Source organism: Lepisosteus oculatus, chromosome 6 (genome assembly GCF_040954835.1).
Source record: "Lepisosteus oculatus isolate fLepOcu1 chromosome 6, fLepOcu1.hap2, whole genome shotgun sequence".
NCBI classification, from domain to species: Eukaryota; Metazoa; Chordata; class Actinopteri; order Semionotiformes; family Lepisosteidae; genus Lepisosteus; species Lepisosteus oculatus.
Window position 1 is genome coordinate 47,913,924 of NC_090701.1, and position 21,276 is coordinate 47,935,199.

Consider the following 21,276-nt stretch of genomic DNA (forward strand, 5'->3'; position numbering starts at 1 on the left):
AAGGAAGAGAACATAATACAGTTATTTAGTACTAACTATTGCACTACAAAAGAGTAATGAGTTAATAGTTTGCAAAATGAAGTGTAAACTTTAACACCTTTAAAATATTTTAAGTTAACTGAAATATATTGTGGGACAGACAACCTAGAGTAAATATACAGTTATATATATATAGTATATATAGTTTCTCTAAAAATTGAACATATTTAATGACATATTTAATGTTTGCAGTAAAGATGCCAGAAATATACCTATTATATATTTAGTATGTCATAATATACCAAATAAATTATATATTTGGTGTTTAAATTTGATAGCCAGTGTCAGTATCTGTACAGCACAGTATGTATTCATTGTTTTAATCTGCACTGAGTCAGTGACTTTTAAGATCTATTTATGCAAATTATATTTAGGATGGGCTATGACTGCTACAGCACTTTTTTTAAGTAACGTTCAGTTATTTAAAACTGAAAAATTAAAAATGTGTCTTGGTTCAAAGTGTGATATCCATATTGGCCAGCAATATTCATGTTTTTTAGAACTGAAGATGATGTACAAGGCATATAGTTAACTTGTCAAATTAAAAAGAGTGGCAAATTCCGAACGCAAAGGTTAATTCTTTGTTTGAACAGATTTTATGCAATTTATTAGTAATGGTAAAAATAAACTATATAGTGCTGGAAAGGTTTCTCTCTCTCTAGTTTATTACCATGTGAGGTTGACCTAGCTCATACTAGCACTTAACATGTTTTTGTGTCAGTAGATTATACGAAATGCTCTGAAACCTCTTGCTTTTGACTTGGGTTTATGAACTGCTTGTAGAAGCTCCTTTGCTATTTTTAACCACTGAACAAACAGGGCAGCATCTTCCTTTCACTTTGATGAGTTTCTTGCAGTCTGCTGCAGGACAGGATTCTACAAAGCAAGTAATTTGTTCTTTCTGAAAGGGAAAATAGAAAAGGAAAAATCAATTGCTCAGTCAATCAACTGAAAATCAGTCAATTGCTCTCAAAAAAGGCGAAAGAGATTTACAGTATGAAAGAATTTTCAGGGCAAGTTACCTGGCACTGACAGCTTGTGCACGGATCTTTGTCCCAGCGTTCTCCTTCTATCCTGTGGTTACCATTTTCATCCATGCAACTTTTCTTCCTCAGGAGAGTCTCCAGATTATTTATCTGTTTATCAGAATAAAGGTTGCTGGATTAGACATCGATCAATTAATGTGGTATTTTATAATTTTATTTAAAAGGAGGTTGGCATTTCAGGTTCTCTAGTTTTAAACAAACTTGTCCATAAATTTCTACAGAATATAAGTGAGTCTATAAAATACATGATAAAAAAAAACACACAAATAGGCTTGCAAGTCATTTTGCAACATGTAGCCTTTGAAGAAATGAGGTCTTGTTCACAAGCCTAGATCATTTTCTCGCTTCTGGTGTTTTACTTGCACTTGAACTAACTTTTTTTCTTCATATCTTCAAAAAAAAAGCGTCCCGATTCTAAGGAAAGTTCACTCACGGGAAAGTAAGTGAGCAAACAGCCTTTTTTAAAATTTTGTGAAAATGAATGTGTATTGAAGATAGTAGTACAGTGTATTCTGCTTTTATGAACTCCAAACACTGTACTAAACCTTTTAAACACATTTCAGAAAGCTCAAAATGAAATATTGTAATGAAATACAGTAATATTATAATAAAATATAAGCAACAAAAATGTTCTAAGTTACATTTAGGGATATACTGTAAGACATAAAAGATAAAAGGTTAAAAGTGAGAGATGAGCTTTTGGCTCACCTTTCCTGTTTAGCTGCTACAAGCTAATTGATCAGGGAATCTCATCCAGACTTTTCTTTAAAATAAAAAACAATTAACTAGATACTGTATGTGAAGTTTCCTGTTTACATTTTTTACACTTTTACCAGCTAACTGTTATATGTCAATAAATTTTCCATTTATGTATTTTTACTAAAGATTATTTACAATTCAATTTATACTGGGATATTTTCCTCCTGTGTAAATATATATGAATGTGTTGTTTTAACTCAAGTGAAGATTGAGGTCTATACTGTATGTTGCTTTATAATAAACTAAAAGTTGAAGGAAGACATGGAAATGAATCAATGAATGGAAAAGGAAGAATATTGTCTGTTAAAATATTAGGCACATTATTGTAAATCACACCTACTGTATAAGATCCCTCTCATGATTTTCAGATTGCATTTCAAGTGTAGTCCTAACACTTTTTTGCAAATCTCTATTACGTAGCAGAGCAATACTAAATAAAAATAGTTTAAATTAGTATTGTATTGATCTTGCACACAATTCTATTTTCTTGGTTTTGAGGCCTTCTGTGGTCTCTTAGCTTTTAAAGCTAAATTTCTTAGCTTTAAAAAGTCAAACCAATTCACACTGTTAAATGAGCAATGCTTCTCAGTTTCCTAGCCATAAACAAGCGTTGGTCAGCAATAAATGTTCTTTGGTTATTTATGATTTTCTGACCCTTGAAAACTACATTAAACCCTGTCATGAATGGTAAATGCCATCAGATACATGCATAAAATGTTAAACTAAATAATGCTGCCTCCACAAATCTAAAATCATATCCATGAAGTTAAAAGTCTATATTGGGGGCAACATAAAGTGCAACAAAATGCATTTCTTTCCAATATATTGCTTGTGTTAAAAAAATACTTCTTATAACAGAATTACAATAACAGTTTAAATGTTAAAATAAAAAATAAATACACTATTATCATTACATATTTTTCTTTTTATTGTAATGTACTCATTAACATAGTAATTGCTATTTACATCATGTTAAGCATGCTTTTAAGTATATTACAAATTTGTATAAATAATACGCCCAGCTCTTATTCAGTCAGCAATACTTCTCGAGTTTTAACTTTTATGTTCAAGTATGAAAGTTGCAAAATACATTATATTCTGAAACTTGTAAAAATGAACATACACTTAACACATTTTCTCTGATTGTACTGTTTTTCACACTGAAAGCTGGTGGAATGTTGGAAAAAGGAATAATAGCTTTTTGGTGCTGAGTTAAGGGGAAACTACTGAAGGCACATGGCCAGTATTTTTTAACCACATGTCAATCTGAAGGTATCTCTGGACAAAAGTCCTAAAGTGCACTCTAAGTAAAATCCTTTACTGGTTAAGTTAAAACAAAATCAAGCTACTCAAATTAAATAGAGGCCAATGTGAAGCATTCTAAAATCTAAAAGACATGAGATCATAATCATAAACATTTAAATCATACGCATGTCTTGAAGTGCAGCTTAATTACCCTGAGCAATCAAAGTAGATGTAAAAATGAAATAAAGGTCCTTACATTTGATATTCTTTAACGGTCTTTACATTACCTGATCCCTTAATGATGAAATTGTTTGTTGCACTTCTGTCAAAAAGCTGTTGAAATCTTGGTCTGAAAATCCTTTTTTGTCCTCTATGTATTCGATGGAATTATTTCTTTCTTCTTCTCTGTTATCTTTTAATCTGAAAATAACATATTTTTTAATGCCTTATGTAAACTGGAATTAAAACGAATAAAAAATACTTACACAACAAAGTATATACTTTTTTAATGAAATCATTCAAACTCATACCTTTTTTTATTTTTTATTTCCCAAACATAATTGGATTGTCTTTCTTCAGGATAGCTTACGTCTGCAGAGCGTCTGCTGTGAAAGTGTTTAGATAAAGCACTGAATTGCCTTTGTGTTCTACAACCTGAAAAAAGAAACAATTATACATAATATATGCAGTATGTGTATCTATAATAGAGTAGGTAGTGACATACTTGTATATGGGCCTGTTGTGCTCATACTCAACCAGTAGCCAAAAGCTATTGGTCTGATCTACTGAATTCTTTTGCCTTTTGATGATAATTATGTCACTGTAAAGGTTTATTTCCCCATAAAATTGTCATTTTTTTAACCTTGTTACATAATGTTGTGCAAATAAGCATCATCTCCATGTTTCACTTTTTAAAGTTGTTGACTGTGACGGGTGACAGCATCAATTAAAATCTGTGGCAAACCGACTTAAGAAGGGGCTTCAACAGCTGACCTGCTACTCGAAGCCATTCTATGGCCTCTAGTTACATTTAAATAATCACACTAGGGGTCATTTACTTAATCATGGTATAACTGGTAAAGGATTTAAAAATTCACATTCTCACATGGGTACAAGTTGGCTATTTGGTATTTATAGGGTGAGCACAGTGCTAATGGTGAGGTGGTATTTTTGAGTGATTTCTTTTGCTGTTGTGGAGGATCCTGAAAAGGCCTACTGTATGTGTGTTTTTGTATTCAATGTAAATTCATTAATTAAAAAATGCCTACCTGTGACTGATAGGCTGTTCAAAAGGAGCTATTTCACAGGTTCGGTGATACTTTATAGCTTTCTAATACAGTATGTAAAAGGAGAATTTGAAATCAAATTCTCAGCAATAGTAAACATGACCAAAGGCAACTGTTGCTTAGCTACAGTACATTTAATTGGCTGTGAAATAGAAATTGTTTGATTATCTGCTTGTGAAACTGTTTCTGTTTTTAGACATCTATATAGTTCTTTAACATGCTGTTAAGAGTTTTTATGAAGCTAAGATTTTTAATTGAACTAATAGTTGAAATTATTAAATAATAATAATTCCTTACACATATACAGTATCACGCTTTTCTGGACACTCCACTCAATTGATTGGTAAAGGCCAATGGGAAATTTGGCCAGGATGCCAGGGTTATACAGTATCCCTACTCTTTTTGAGAAATGCCCAGGGATTTTTAATGACCACAGAGTGTCAGAACCTCGGTTTTACATCTCATCCGAAGAACGGGACCTTTTTACAATATAGTGTCCCCGTCACTATACTGGGGCATTAGGACCCACACAGACTGCAGGGTGAGCACCTCCTGCTGGCCACTTACACCTCTTCCAGCAGAAACCTTAGTTTTTCCCAGGAGGTCTCCAATCCAGGTACTGACCAGGCTCACACTTGCTTGCTTTGCTTAGTGACTTGGCTGCTGGCTTTTTTTTAATAAATAAAAAAAAATATTGAAATAATTTTGTTTTTTGCTTTCTTTTCTTGTTTATTTATGGGACCATATTTAATACAATGGCCAAATGGTTCAGTGTTCACTGGCTCACAATGTTTTATTATTTAAATATAAAATTTAAATAATATAATTTAAATACATTGTTCACAGCTCCCTTGACCGCCCTCAACAACCATCCACACCAGGCACTTTCCTTTGCAACAGAGCTCGCTGTATCACCTGCAAGTACACAGCCACCACCACTCTCATTCAAGGCCCCTCAGGACAATTCCGGATCACCCAGACAGCATCTTGTACCTCCAGCAACCTTATTTACTGTATCTCTTGCAGTAAATGCCCAGCCATCTACATTGGAGAAACAGGAAGGAGACTCGGAGACCGCTTCAGAGAACACGTCAGGGCTGTGAAGATTAAAGATCTCTCCAAGCCCATTGTTTCTCATTTCACCTCTGACGGCCACGACCACTCCAATCTCTCCGCCTGTATTCTCAAAGACGGTTTTCCGAACTCATACATCAGAAAGACCACCGAAACTAAAATTATTCCGCAGCTAGGATCACACATTCTCCCTTCTCTTAACGACAGACTACCGTTCTTTTAAATTTTCTCCATTCATTGGAAGTTTCATTTCACACCTCTCTGCAGCCATTCTGACTTCACACCTCTTGATTGGCCTCTCTTTCTGTCCCCTGCTCCCGCCTCTCACTCCTCCTCCCTCCCAACCTTTGTTCTCCCGCTACTTTACCTTTGCCTACTGCCCTGTCTCTCTCACACCTGAAGAAGGCTCCACGGCCGAAACGTTGTGTTCTCTTTCTTCTTTTTTTCAGCATGGAATAAACCTATTACTTGTTCCTTATTTAAATATAGTCAGTTGTAATTACCATAGCATTAAATAACGTACTACATCCGTGATAGACTGAGCAAACTTACATAATTACTCACTTATTTTTTAAATAATAGCAAAAAATAACATAACATAGCTTTTGTAAATAATTGTGATTAAACTGTTGTGGTTTGTTTTTTGCACTAGTGGATATAAATATAGTAACTATCATTTCTTAATAATAGTGTATAAAACCTTATTCATAATATGCCTAAGCATATTTGGTTTTCTCAAAATTAAATACTAGTATAATGTTTAAGTACTGTACAGTTTTGTGTCTGGGTTGAGCCACTCTGGGGCCCAAAAGCAGATGCAGAAAACACAATTTTAATAAACAGAAACTTTTATTTAGTCTTCCATTTACAGTCTTAAAGCAATCCTACCTATTTAACAGCTATTCACTGTAACAAATAATTTTTATTTACTTTTCTGTAAAGAAGTTGTTTCTAAAGGCGCTCTATAAAATTATTATTTTATTATTGCTCAATATAAAAACGACTAAAAGTCCGTTCCTTCTGTCAGTTTCTTTGCAAAGCCCAACAAATTTCATATTTATATTTTGTTATAGACAAATTCATAAGTGGAGTAATTAACTAACCTTTAATTAACGAGTTATTAACCTTTCAGACATTATTTTTCCAATTGTCTTCCCAATCTATTGCCTGATACATACAGTACAATATTGTATCTACAGCTAGCTTCTGGAATAGAAAAAAGTACTGTAACAAAAGCACAAAGAAGCTCAATAGACGTTTATTCTATCCAAAATGTGACTCTGCAGTACATTGAACGAAATTGGCTTTGCTACATACTGCTATCACTTACCTTCACAACAATCTTGCCACATTCTCAGATCGATTTTAGGTATCTCTTCACAGCTTTTATATTCTTGGGGATAATCTGCTTTCAAAAAGACATCAGACTGAACCTCTTTAATATTATCTCCATTGTCACATAGGACACGAGCCAAAGACACCTGCTGCAGCTGTGTGACTTGAGATGGGCTAAACACTCCTGGGTTTTCATACCAGAACCTAGAAAAGTGTCAGAACAGTATTATGGTGAAACACGAGACTGTATACTTTAAACAAATGTATGTTTTACCATGTACATGGATACAAATTTTTGTTGTTTAGCTCATGGAACGACAATACTTTACTTTTTAAAGGAAATGTTATAATTCAGCAAATAATTAGCATTAATCCTTCAAATAAAAATGAATAAAAAGCTGTGCAATATAGTAAAGCCATGTTTCAATGGGCATAACAATATTTTATAGTCAAACCAATTAAAGCACATACTGTAAATGTGCTTGTGCCAGATTCTTCCCAACCAGTAGCTTGGCGTCAGAGGACCAACGCACATTAATCCCCTTAACTGTGGCGAAACATATAACCAAATCTAACCTGGATCTGGATCTAACCTTATCTAATGACCTACTGTATGCAGCCTCTGCAGACTCTGTACATTACTGGCCTTCCCATTTTCCCTGTTTCTCTTAACTTTACATGGCTCCTTCGGCCTGAACTACTGGCTGATATGACTCAATCCACCAGAGAGCTCTTACTTCTGTCTTCAGACACTGGTACCCTGGAGAGTGAAGCATGTGGCGGTAACTAAACCTTTTCTGTAACCTTGTTTCTGAACCAGAGTCAAAGGGTGGGCACTGAACATTATCAGTTGGTTTTGTGTGCTCTCTCAAAACCAACCTAACCAGAAACTGTTTTGCAATGAGAATATATCTGCCTGATCTCACTAAAAGATAAGATAATGACTCCTGTGAACTTAACACATTTATAGAAGAACCTTCTGAAAACCAGCTGCATTCGATTCCTCTTATAGCCTTGTGCTAAAACACTTATTTTTCCTCTGTCAGGAATGTCCGTAAGCCACCTTCTATTAAGCTGACTCCCAGATCAAGCTGCACAGCTACCATGCTTTAGAGTGTTAAAAAACTCTAATACACCAAAATATGATTATATGTACTGTAGTTGTGACAGACTGGTCTTTGAGAGGACTTTTAAGATAAGATAAGATCACTTTATTAGCCATATATAATTTGTCTTTTTGCATACCCCAACTTGCTCTCCATGAGACTCACAGACAGGGAGAGAAGCTTGAGGTCAGAGCGCAGGGTCAGCCATTGTACAGCACCCCTGGAGCAGTAGGAGTTAAGGGCCTTGCCACTAGAGCAGCAAAAAAGCCTAGGTTTATTTGTAAATAGATGAATGGTAGTCATTAATGTTTTAATTACATTAGTGGTAATGATGTGTTGACTGGTCACATTTTCACTTGGGTGTGATGGATGGAATATTCGGATACAGAAAGGGCTTTCAGAGTGATAGTAAGCAGTCACTGAATGTTAGCAGTTTGAGAAGGCTGTTTTGAAATACTTTGTTGTAAATATCAGCAGACTCTAAAATAGTATAGTGTATAGTCCTCCTGTATAGTCCAATGCCATCATGTTTTTTTTTATATCCTCAGAATTTTGGATAGTATAATAGTGTAATACTTCTGCCCAATGACTATGTACAGTGGTTTCACTACAAAAAAAACTGTTGGGAAGTACTGAATAGATTGAGATATCATTGTGCTGAAATCTCTTGATTTCCTCTTGAATCCTGTGACCCTGTTGTTTTTGTGACTCTGCATTTCCAAAAAAATTGATGTTCCAAATGACAACTTTATATATGTATTTAATGTGTTGTAACCAATGTGTCTAGATTGTGTTATAGGGTCACGTTCTACCAGCAATGGCCACTGTTATCTCCATATCAAAAGAAAGCTGCTGGGTGCATGGGATTTAGTCAAATTAGAAATAATCGAGTGATTATGCAAACATTTGTCTTCATTTAACTTCATTAAACTACTATATCTCTCCAAATTTAAAATTTTATGTTTTCATATTTGCAAAGAAGGCAAACATTGTTATTTTAGAATATTTTGCATTGTTTATATGCTTAATAATATTTAATTAGGACACTGTGTTACCTGTCTCCATCTCTGAGTCTCTGAAACTGTGTAACAAACAGGCACAGAAGAGTTGGACCCACTCTAGTTCCAGGAATCAAATCTTCCACAATTAATGCAGGCCAAAGGTCAATGTTTAGAGGTGTTCCATACAACCTACAAAAGCCAAGTTATATATATATATGTCAATGTTTGACCCTCTTGATTTTTTTAAACAAAAATTATTTATACTATACCACAGTTTCACTTTATTACAGATGACGGCTGGAAAAAGCAATAAAATCAAGTGACACGTATGACAGGAATTAAGAAAGAATGTTTTAAACTATGGTTTTCTGTTAAAACAACTGGACCCAAAAGTTTACAAATGTTAATTAAATGGAATGAGAAAACAAAGATTAAAATAAATATTGAATATCTAATAATAATACAAGCCTGTAGGTATTACTCAGGGAAAGGATATTTCGGTGGTGTCAGAATTTATAGTCCTATTTCAGTGCTCTGTACCACCCCCAACTGTGACTAAAATTATATTGACCATTTTTGAATGTGTTTTCTCCATGCTGGCATTTGGTTATAAGTGATTGTAAATACAGTAAAAAGGGGGTTTCATCTTTGAATTCCCCCCTTTTTACTCTTAAATCTCCATATTTCAAAATTGTTTTTACTTATGGTTTTTTTTGTCATGTCATTGTTTTCCCTACTTTTCCATTATATTTTGGGTAAAATACCCCAGCCCGTTAATCGTGATAAAGGTTTTGCAATTATGTCCTACCTCTCTGTAACCATCAAAATGAATAACCTTTTTCACAGATGGGATCATGGGCATGTAAATGGCATTGGAAAAAGAAATTACACTTAAGGGATACAAAGGAATGTTAGATATGTGCCTCTTCCATCATTGAGATTTAAATCAAAGCATGTGCAAAAATGGAAAAGTCTGAGGTGAATGCATGTCTGTTATAGGTAATACACTGTAGAACTCAAACAGAAAGTGCCAATACATGCATAATTACAGTGAGCTAATGTGTAAACTTTCCAATGGAACTTACATTTCACCAGAGGAAAAGCCATAAGAAATGGTCATTTTGTGGGTATTTAGAGAGCTAGGCAACTGAAAGATAAAGTGTAAATTTTAGTAATTTGTATAGGCTTTTATAGAAAAGAATATGAACCCTATCTGGGGTATTTGCTTGGAAGTATGGAAGTACCCTATCTAAATTATGACAAATGTAGGTTATGTTGGTATAAATGTGATCTAAGACTATATGAACACTGTAAACAGTAGCTGCTCAATAGCCATTCTAGACATTACAGCATGAAGTTATTGCTGAATTTTATCAGTGTTTCATTTCAGCACTCTGACAAATTGCAACAGGCACTTATCTCTGGTTATCCTTGAATTACGGCTAAAAATTCACAAATGATTCAGTCTGTGGGGGTTCACGGGAGCTCAAAAAATGCTTTTTTATCATCCACGTTAGATCAATGATGTCAATGCAACCTTAAATTTTATTTTTGTCTGGTAGTGTTACAGACACATGGTTTTGAACCTAAAATCACCATGTATTTGTTTATACAGCAGGCACTGTTAAAATCAGAGGTGTAGAGCATACAAAAGAATACAAAAAGAATAGTTCTATGTCTAAGAAGGGAAGATAATTAAATGAAAATGATCATTTAATGCAACATGATTGAAGAAATGAACAAGTTTTGCACTGGAGGAAAAACCTTTAAAATTGTACTTTATATTTATTTCATAGTATATAACGTGAGTTGTAGTCTAGTATCACTGATTGTATTGAGAATACAACATCTATGACAGTACAAATGACAAACAGCAAAACCTAAGCATTTCTTAATATTTAGAATAATATTGTTTTTACTTACCTTTTCAATTTTTCTCTGATTTCAGGGTTACGGATTTCATTCTTTAGATCATCAAAACCTTTCACTGAAGTCAGATTACAGAACACCCTGTAGTCCTTGTAGGGTGGAATGCCATGGTCACGGCCCCTTTGAATGTTCATAGCAGCCAAGTCCAAAGCCACTGAGTGAGCCATGGAGAAAAGTCTCTCAGTCAACTCCATGTTTAAAAGCTGAGAAGGAACCCGCATTTTGCCAGCCACCCCAAAGAGGCCACGGAGAATGGGATCTATGCCTCCTTCCTGAACAATCCGATGGGGAGAAAAGAAGGCCTTGTGGAGAGGAATGTGACCTTCTTGGATTTCCCCAAAGGATTCATTCAAGCGGTACAGGATTGGGTTAACCAAGGTGTGGCCAAATCTGAAAGCAGCAGTAGCAAACGCATTAAGAATGCCTCCATTGATGTTTGGATTGTAAGCCTTGTAATCCCCCAACAGCTTCATACCCACCTCCCCCAGGATTTTGGGTAGCCACTCCCGATATGTGATGTGTTGCATTTCAGCACCTACAATCTTTCTGGCTTCATGATACACTGTATCTCCATCCCAATGAGGATTGAGCTTCAACAGTTCCTCCGCAATGCGGTTGTGTTCTCTGAACCACAAGGTATGCATGGCAGTCAAGCCCAACTGCTCATTAGCACGGTGGTCCCCAGCCAGGAAGCACGGAATAGGACTTTCATTCACATCCCGCATGCATTCAGTGGGTGGTCCTCTGGCAAAGGGCAAAAGGTGCTTTCCAGAATTTCCCCACTCACTACCTTTCTGCAGGAGTCCGTGCTGGCTGGAGAGGTCCTGGAGCTCAGCAGATTCATGGTCACTATTCCCATACACATTGGATGCATCAATATAGGAGGTCAAGTGATTAATCTGCTCCCTGGCATAGACAGAGTTCATAAGGACTGAAGTCATTCCACTACCACAGACTGGACTTGAACGCACAAAAAACATGCACCTTGCATTCTTCACACGGGGATCATTTTCAGGTATCATGATGGGAAAACAGGGGGGGTCATTAGTGCACACAGAGCTGCAGGGTTTACCATCTGAAAACCGTGACATACTGAGGGCTGCTACAGTCTGGTCCAGATCATGATCCAAAAACTGTCCCCACTGCATGAGCATGTGTGTGAAGCGGTCATCAGCAGTTACTGTCTCAGTGCCAACCATGGCAGTGGAGATTTGTCTGGGCATCGGTAATGGGTAGTCATTATATTTTGCATCATGCCCAACCCCTCTGGGTACACTAAAACCATTCTCATATACTGGCTTAAGTATTCTCTCAAAAGCAGTTAAGGATGCACCCCACATGGGATGCTGAAGGTTGTTACAGGTACCATCGTGAGTTCTGTACTTTTGGTGGAAGCAGATGTCAGAACAGTTTGGGAAGCGTCTATGAGCAGTGCAGCCAGACAGGTTGGCAATGAGGTCCAGGTAATGTGGTGAAACCAGGTCATTGTAGCGGAACTCTACAATACCAACAAAGAAGATGGTTTCATACTGATACAAATGTAAAAGAAAATAAGCATGCAGTGGTGAATGAGCCTTGACTCTTTGTTATATTAAAACAGATTCTGAAGCACAACAGTACAAACAGAAATATAATTATTAAAATAAAATCACAATTAGACAAATAAAAAAGTTGTTAAATTAAATTAAATTAAATTCCTGTAACTTAAATTAAGAAAACTAGAGCTGCCACAGACACAACAAGTCAATAGTTTGGTTTATGTACAATGAGTCAGTATGTCTTTAAGATAAATGAAATTAAATTAATTAAAATAATGCACATAAATCTACCAATGCCATTGAGGTCAACAGTTAGCCCCTGCTGTACATGTTCTTGAATAAGATGCAGTGTTTGTTCAAATATTTCTCCGGCCCTAGCAGTCTCAATGGTAAAAGGGTCTCTTGGGTAGCGGAACAGAGCCAGTAAGTCATTTGGTGTGCGAGGTTGCCTGCATTTGAGACAGAGGGACAAAAAGACAAACATAGGCTCTGTAGAGATTTTTACAGAGATATAAAAATTAAATCAAGGTTAATGAAAAAATATTGATATCACTACATGGTTATAAATACTCAATACCTTGTAATAAGGTAGGTCCCTTTTCAGGCCATAAAGGCCCATGGGGGAATGGGGGACAAGGGCCACCATTTTTCTTGACCATCCAACACTGGAGGTGGAGGTGATGTGGTCAGCATTACACTCCAGCTGGTCTATTACCCCTAGAAGGATTAACCCCTGGTACTCATTTGGAAAGCTGGCTGAGTGGGATTGAACCTGAGACCTTCTGGTCAGGAGCTAGACACCCTTGCCATCTGAGCTACCACAGTTCCACATTGTAATAAACTATACCTACATTAGTTATTATAGTTATTGTCATCAGTCCTTGAAGAATCAATCATTATTTCTTACTTGTCAAATAAATCTCTACGTGTTGAATTGATTGCACTGTCAACCCTTTGAGTTGCATCATGAATTGACGGTTCAACAAAACTGTCTCCTGCACGTCTTCCCTCTGGAACTGCAAGGATACACAAGGTGACAATGAAGTTCTGTAAAAAGCTAAAAATAAGGCTGGCTTCAGACAGATCAAAGCAAAAAAAATAACAGCAAAAAGCAATGCCACACTGTATAAGTAGCAAGGCTTTTTTTTAATTACAGCATTTCTGCACTTCTGTGTGATATTACCATTCAATGAACAATTTTACATTAGATATGCTTTAAATAATATGACCCATCTTATTACAATGTGATATTACAGCTTGTTGAAAAATTTCCACACAACAGAAATTAACACAGCAGTCAATACTATCTAACTGCTGAAAGTGTTAAGTCTTAGCAGTGACAACACATTCAAATAAAATAGAACACTTCAAGCAACCACAGGGAAGAAAAAATAACAGGATTTCTAAAACATTATAAAGCAATATGTTATTTAACAAGAAATCATTTTGAATACATATGTTTAACTATGGTATCTATAAAGGACTGCCTAAAACACTGATAAATAGCAAGGGCAACACATGGAATAATCAAGAATTTGCACTCTTCTGATAAAATTCTGATAAAAGTCAAACCATTAGGCGAACAATACCAAACAAGGGTAACATCACTATCATTACTGACAGAGACACCTAACAAAAGCAAATATATAAAAAAAGACAAAACACAGAAAGAAAATTTCAGAATAAAAAGATACATAGTTAAAAGCTTAGAAATCAAATCAAGGGTTGGAACATGTACAATGCACTAGTATGAAACCTCATTGTGAAGAAACCAATCTTGTTGTTTAGCCATTCATACTGATCAGAATCTTAAAATGAATTATCACAGCAGCCTATGTACTCATGAGAAGCCAGTATATAGAGCTACGGAGATTTATAGAACACATTTACAAAACAAATGTAAATGATTCATTGCAAGGTGTTTCTAGTCATTCACATACAGATTATTATTCCTTTCTATACAGTATATCCATAAAATATCCGTAATGCCAATACACTACTATTTATACTACGAAATACAGATGGGATCAGGATTAGCTGTTAGCTTAAACAAGATAACTTTTCAGTAGAATATAGTAATAAAATTGTGTTTCTGTAAAAATAGAAAACTATTGAATGAAAAGAACAGAATAACTGTACTTCCCAAAGTAAAAACATTTTAAAAAATGCCTTACCTACAACACTCAGCACCATACTAGAGGTAGATTGGCCAATGGCGTTTCGTGCCACACACTCATATCTGCCTCTGTCTGCCTGACCAACATCTCGGATGGTTAGTAGGCCTTCAGAGCTAACATGGAACTTTCCACTGTCAGTGATTTGAACGCCATCCTTATAAAAAAATGGAGATATCAGGATGAAAAATGACCAGTCAGATGCTTTGATGTTAATTGTATTTTCTACAACATTCATATCTGTACAATTACAAATGTATTCAGTTTCATGTGGCTTTTTTTTCAATAATGGTCTTGAAGTCAGTTACATTTTTCGCTATACAACTACTACACAGCAATTGATTTCCTAAACAATCGGTTTTGTTATGGATGTTTCCCTGTGTTTCTTATCAAATCAGATTTTGTTTTTAATTTACTTTCTGTCATCTACCTTTGGTTGAAACCTTTGGTTTAGTGGTCTATATTAAACGATGTAAGACATTATAAAGTAAACAAAACATATGCATAATTCTAACCTCATATTTCAGTTCTGATATAAAACATTCTGACTGAAAACTGTTAAAATCAAGAAAAAAACTATTTTTTTCTTTCTTGCATCTCGTACCAATGAACATTAAGCCAAACTGCCTTCGGCATGACTTTTATGATCTAAATACAGCAGTTTATTGATTTTGTTAATAGTGTTATTAATCCATACCAACCTATTTTAGAAATAATGAATGCCCGTGCATTTAGTAAACTAGTACTATGTTTTATTCTTTAAATTTCTCATTTCATCAGGTTTCCTGAGGTCCCTTGGTGCTTTACTTATAAATAAGAAATAATTTAGCTGATTCTTCTACAGAATAAAATAGAGAAAACAGGATGAACTTTGACACTGCTGCTGATAGTGATGGCTCTGTGACTAAGGCTCTGCGGCTGTGGCTGGAAGGTTGCCGGTTCAAATCCCCAGCCGGGAGAGGAATCCTACTCTATTGGGTTCCTGAGTAAGGCCCTTAACCCCAACTGCTCCAGGGGTGCCATACAATGGCAGACCCTGCGCTCTCTCCCTGTCTGTGTGTCTCATGGAGAGCAAGCTGGGGTATGTGAAAAGATAATTCCTAATGCAAGAAATTGTAAAGGGTTAATAAAGTGATGTTATTATTATTTATAATCCCCCATACCAGCACCTTATTTCAAGGACACAGTGCAAGTAACATGAACAGAACAACAATCAGAGTCAGTGAAAGAGCGAGAATTTGAACTAGGAACATTCTGGTACTGAGACCTTTTGTTTAATCACTGCACCAGCTAACTTCTCTTCTGCAGAGGAGTAGTAAACCTTGCTCTCCTTTACACCTCATGTAAATAGGGATGATAGAAGGGATCTCAGTCTCCTGGTAAGATACATTGCACTCATCTCATAATACCAAGTGTCAGTGCTGCTTTGCTGGCAACCTGAATTTAACACACATCAAACATTGTTCTCACAAAGTTTTGAATGAGGTATTATGTGCACAGATTTGCTAGTATACATGATACTCGCGGCACTGAGAATTAAGTTTTAGTAGTGGGAAAAACACAGTGGAACATAAACCCCCTAAAAACGCACAACATACCTTTGTCCAGGTGATCATAGGGGTTGGTTCTCCCAGAGCACTGCATGAAATTTGCACATCTTGCCCCACTTCAGTCGAGGCATCTTGAGGTACATGTATAAAAACAGGCAAAACTAAAGAAAAAACAGAAAAAAAACATTTTAAATGACATTCTCCACACTAGTATCCCCAAGCCTACCACTTAACTTACTATTTAAGGTGACCACTTTTAAATGTTTTCAAAAGCAATTAATTCTGCATTAATTCTAAGTCCCATTTCCAGGACTGTTCTTAACTGAGCAGTGTGCACAAAGCAGCACAGGCATCAGTGCAGTTGTTTAGTTGACAAGATTTTCAATCAGAAGCACTTTAGGCAAAAAAATACATTTGCATTCTGTAGTTTAGAATAAATGTAGACTAAAAAAATCACCTAACACACACATTGAGAAGAAAACTAAAGCATAATTACAGAAACAAGGATCCAGAAGTAAATTGTATAATAATTTTCAAACTCTGAAAGTACTGCAATGGATTAGATTGGAGGGACCACGTATTGTGTAGCCCTGGAATATTCCCTCACTGGGATTTGTGTTTGTAAACTACATGAAACCTAAAAAATGGAGTTAAGGCAGTTATGTTTTGTAAATGGATAACTCAAGAGCCAAAAAGCTTTTATATGATATATTTTAACTGTGATTTATAAACAATCGGTGCCATCTATTGGCACTATTATTGTTTTTTCACATTTCAACAGGAATATAATTAGGTGAGAGATTATGTATTTTTTACCACATACATTATAAAGAGTATTTGGAATAAATCCCAAATTAACTTAAAATGTTAACCTTTCACTGCTTTAAAGAAAATGAGATTCCATATACAGTATTATTTTGTAAATAATTTTCCAGTGTAAGGAATGCTATTCTATGATATATACTCATTCACATCGAAAGAAGTTAAATTTATTGAAGAGACAAAGCAAGAGAACATTATTTAAAATAGCAGATAAATTATAATTATGCAGCTTATTCGTTTTGCTCATGTCACAAATACTGTATATTAGTGTTTTACTTTCTAAAATACGTTCGTACTATACACTTTCCATTGGGGAATTTAAAAACTAAAAGGTATAGCCACGATGCAAATGACCACATGAGCAAGTGAGGTGAATTCAGAGGAATGATTATCTCATATTCTGAACAGATGCATGAAGGCCCAGAGCCATGAGAGTTGGTATACCTTTGGCCAGCACAGTCAGCTGCACTGGCAGTCTTTTCACTCCAGCTACGCTGACAGCCTGGCACTCGTACTGGCCCTGGTCATGTGGGGCCACACGACTGATCCGCAGAGTCCCTGATGACAACACTGATAGCCTTCTGTCACTGAGCAGCTGGCCCCCTGCACAGTCAGGAAATGGGGAAAGTCAGCCCTCTCTTGGCAACTTGTCCATCAAAAGCTTTCACCATGACTTTATGGCTCATGACAACTATCAAAAGCTTCCATAATAAATCTGGCTCTGTATTTGAACTGCTTAAGTTGTCTTTATCCAAAGCACAACCGGGAAGTTTTAAAATACTTTTTATTTAGCAGCAAATGATATCTAATATGTGTTTATGCGATAATCTTTTGTGTGCTAAAGTAGATTTTTATAAACCTTAAAGACATAAAAATGTAGCTATTTGACTCATTTGATTTAGCAATTATATTTCAATCCTTAAGCCCAGCCATAATATTAAATGCATTCTTTTGTTGACCACTTGAACTGTTGAACTGTACATGACTAATAATTTTATTAATTTTAATACATTTATTCAAAAAATTGATTGAATTTGTTGTAATGGTCTTGCACAAGGAAACTTGGGCATATCAACTCACTCCACTGTTAATGGGAGGGGCACAGGTGGTGGCCATGGCAATGAGAGTACAGGATCCCAGAGATTATAAGAAACTGGAGGAAGACTTCTTGGATTGAGTGGGGCTGAATACCAAGGGCCACCCCAAAAATTTAGGAACATGAAGTTCACTGATAGCTCTACTGTCACGATCGCTACTCCCCCTCTTAAGGGCGCTCCTGCCCTTCCTTGTTCTGCCCCATTACCTGCACCTGTTTTAGCTCTCGCCCCACCTTAAAAGGCAGACGCAGGCGTCACCCCGAGGCTTCTCATTGAATCCTGCTTCGTGAGAGCCCGGGGTCCTGCTGCGTCTGGCTCCGTTATGGTTTTAGTTTCCTGTTCCTGATTCCCTGCCCCGCCAGTCCCGACCCGGTTCTGGTTTTTAATTAGTTTGGATGGATCCCCTGGTCTTGGACTCTGCCTCCTGTTTTGGATTTCCCTTTTGGATTTATGCTTGGATTGTTTGCCCCTGACTCACTTCCCCTGGACACCTGCACTTCCTGGACACGTTCCCTGTCTCCATCCCTACCCCTGCATGTTTTTATTCCTATTGTGTCTTCACCAATCAGACCGCGTCGTCTGCATAGGGCCCGGAAAGAACTGTTCCTGACATCTACGGTACATGCCTTTGCCCAGCTCCTGCCAGATGTGGGATACTATTGGCTGTCCCCCAAAGAAACTACGTATAAAGAAATGCACTACTGGGTCATCCTATAACAGTTTATAGAGGACTTCCCTGCACCACCCAGTGGTGGGTTAAAACACTATCTGTGGTTGTCGGACCACTTAGCCTATCAGGTGGAAAGCTACAACTAGAGTTTTCCCACCATACCAAAGGGGAAGTCACCACACAGGAGAAGAAGAACCTAGCGATATATTCCCAGCCACAAGGGAATCACACGTTTGAAAGTTAGATACCTCGAAACCTGAGAAGAACTGAAAATGGTAATCTGATCATTTACACTACTTGAAGTCCATGTGTTGGTCTCTGGAAATACAGAGGTGAAGCCTGCTGTGGACTCCCTGGACAATAGAGTTTTAAATGCTTAAATTCTTTGTTGCAAACCCCATTCAAGATTTGAAATGTTTTTTTAGTAATGTTTTCCTTCTGGTCATGGTGCCATATGGACCAGATTTGACCAAAGAGCACTTTCTCCCATCTCAGACATTGAACTACAGTATGTAGCTTTTTCAAACTGGCTTGTTGGTCTCACTGTAGCATCCTCAACCAGTTTCCCTCTTGGCCAGCAACTCAGTTTGGAGGGACAGCCTGATCTAGACCACTTTTGGGTTGGACAATACACTTCACAAATGTAATGATCAGCTTCATAATATTCAAAGAGTTTTATGTGGTTTTGTACCCTTCTCTTGGTCTGCCCTTTTTCTTCAACATTATCACTGAGGTTTGAAGGTACCGTTGTTTTCATGGTTGAATCTTTGCTTGAAATTCACTACCTGGCTGAAGGACCTTATAGAGTAAGATGTATTCATTCTGAAATTATGTAAAACACTATTGTTGTACACAGACAGAGATCACACAACTAATTGCGTGGTTCATTAAGGTAATTCTGTACACCTAAATTAACTTAGGTTTGCCACAGCCATGGATTTACATACTCATGCATTTCCATTTTGCTTTTAAAAAGAAAATGTGAAAACTGTGATTGGATCTGAATATTTTTGGAAGCATTTAAATTTGGCCATGTATCTTAAATGTCCCTGTGGGTTCACTGTGTGAATTTGTGATGCTGCAATTTGGATCACCCTCCAAAGCAATAAACTCGGCTAAACTGAACATGAAACCCCTGTGTTAAAAGCACTCCCCTGATACTAACATTATTTGTGTGTCATTATGGAAAATCTGTTGTTATTTTGTGCTAATACAAAATGGGGATAATTAAAATGTGCAGCTTAATAATTAAATAGTTAAAAGTTTCTTAGTATTAACAAAACTGTACTGAGTTAGTTAATAATACAGATCAGTATGAAAATGTTTTTAGGTTAACTCTCTTCACCAGAATATACTCTCCCAGGCTTGCATATACTGTATTATTTTACATTCCCATTTTCTATGCTAGGACTGCTCTTAATTTCTTTATTCAAAATACAAAGCTACAAAAGCATTATTTACTTTTCTAAAATATTGTATTGTTAATTTTTATGAATATTTTTCTTAATAGCTTGCAGGAGACATGTGCATTCAATAATCTAAACATTAATAATGGCCTCTTTTCTCTGCCTGCTGTGAAATTTGGCAAGTAAAACAGTATATAATAAACCCTAAAACAAAAGGAAACCAGTCAGGCACTCTTTTATACAGATGTTATTTGGGTAAAATAAACAACTAAAAGTATCATTCCAGGTAGTACGTACTGTAGGTATCTTGCAATTTTATACCTCACTTTGTGTTTTTCATTTTATTTTATAATTTTTCTCAACATGACACAATCATGGAATCTTACACTAGCAAGTTAATGAAAACGGTGTATAAAACTATACAGATGTTCCAACTATATTAATTAAAAAACAATAAAATGATGGTCACTGATGCCATTTCATGTAAACATTAAGATGATGCATGTTTACTCTTAATAGTGTAACCTTTCCATCTGGTTTTATGAGGTTCAGGAAGAGTGATGTAATTCTTCTAAAACAATAAAATCCATAATATATGCCAAAACAGTACTGCATGTCTCATTACTAAGGATTTATTTAACCTTTTATTGCCATACATCTTCTTAAAGTGTTAAGGCAAATTTCAAGAAGCTATTAGAGTAATAAAAAGACAATGCATTTACAGATGATCTCTCATTCATAAAACACTGTACACTGTATGATAAAATACAAACTACATGTAAAATATACGAAATACTAAAGTTTGTAGAGTTTCCATAAAGCAATTCACCACTTCAATAAACGAATCATAAAAGAAAAAAATAGTTTGAATAAATAAAGTCACACTCACCATCCTGTTCTAGCTAAGTATAACATTTTGACAGAGCAATATGAGTCAAAGAATATGGGAAAGGCTAAGAAAAGAAGCTGATCCTATTTCCCATGAAACAGTCATTTAAAAAGCACACATGTATTACCTGCTTTAGTCCATGCAATGACAGGAGAAGGATTTCCAACAGCTGCACATGGAAAGTCCACTGAGTGACCTTCTATCACAGCCTGATCTCTGGGAACCATAGTAAACCTTGGAGGAGCTGAAAGCAAATCAAGGGTAGGAAAGAAAAACTGACCAGATGAACTGTATACCTTATACAGTATGT

At 36.0% G+C, this 21,276-nt stretch overlaps 1 protein-coding gene across 1 annotated transcript in view; it reads right to left on the reverse strand.

Moving 5' to 3' along the window:
* Positions 1–237: 237 nt before the first annotated feature.
* The window catches only part of LOC102697626 (peroxidasin homolog), a 64,662-nt gene continuing 43,623 nt past the window's right edge, over positions 238–21,276 (reverse strand). Inside the window, exons 11-23 of the mRNA XM_015353391.2 lie at positions 21,094–21,210; positions 17,349–17,507; positions 16,131–16,243; positions 14,533–14,689; positions 13,266–13,374; positions 12,650–12,807; positions 10,815–12,318; positions 8,946–9,080; positions 6,780–6,988; positions 3,620–3,743; positions 3,377–3,509; positions 1,062–1,175; positions 238–940 (exon numbers count right to left, since the gene is read on the reverse strand). Coding sequence (XP_015208877.2) covers positions 806–940; positions 1,062–1,175; positions 3,377–3,509; positions 3,620–3,743; positions 6,780–6,988; positions 8,946–9,080; positions 10,815–12,318; positions 12,650–12,807; positions 13,266–13,374; positions 14,533–14,689; positions 16,131–16,243; positions 17,349–17,507; positions 21,094–21,210 — 3,167 coding nt within the window. The 3' untranslated portion in view covers positions 238–805. The remainder of the gene's footprint in view (positions 941–1,061; positions 1,176–3,376; positions 3,510–3,619; positions 3,744–6,779; positions 6,989–8,945; positions 9,081–10,814; positions 12,319–12,649; positions 12,808–13,265; positions 13,375–14,532; positions 14,690–16,130; positions 16,244–17,348; positions 17,508–21,093; positions 21,211–21,276) is intronic.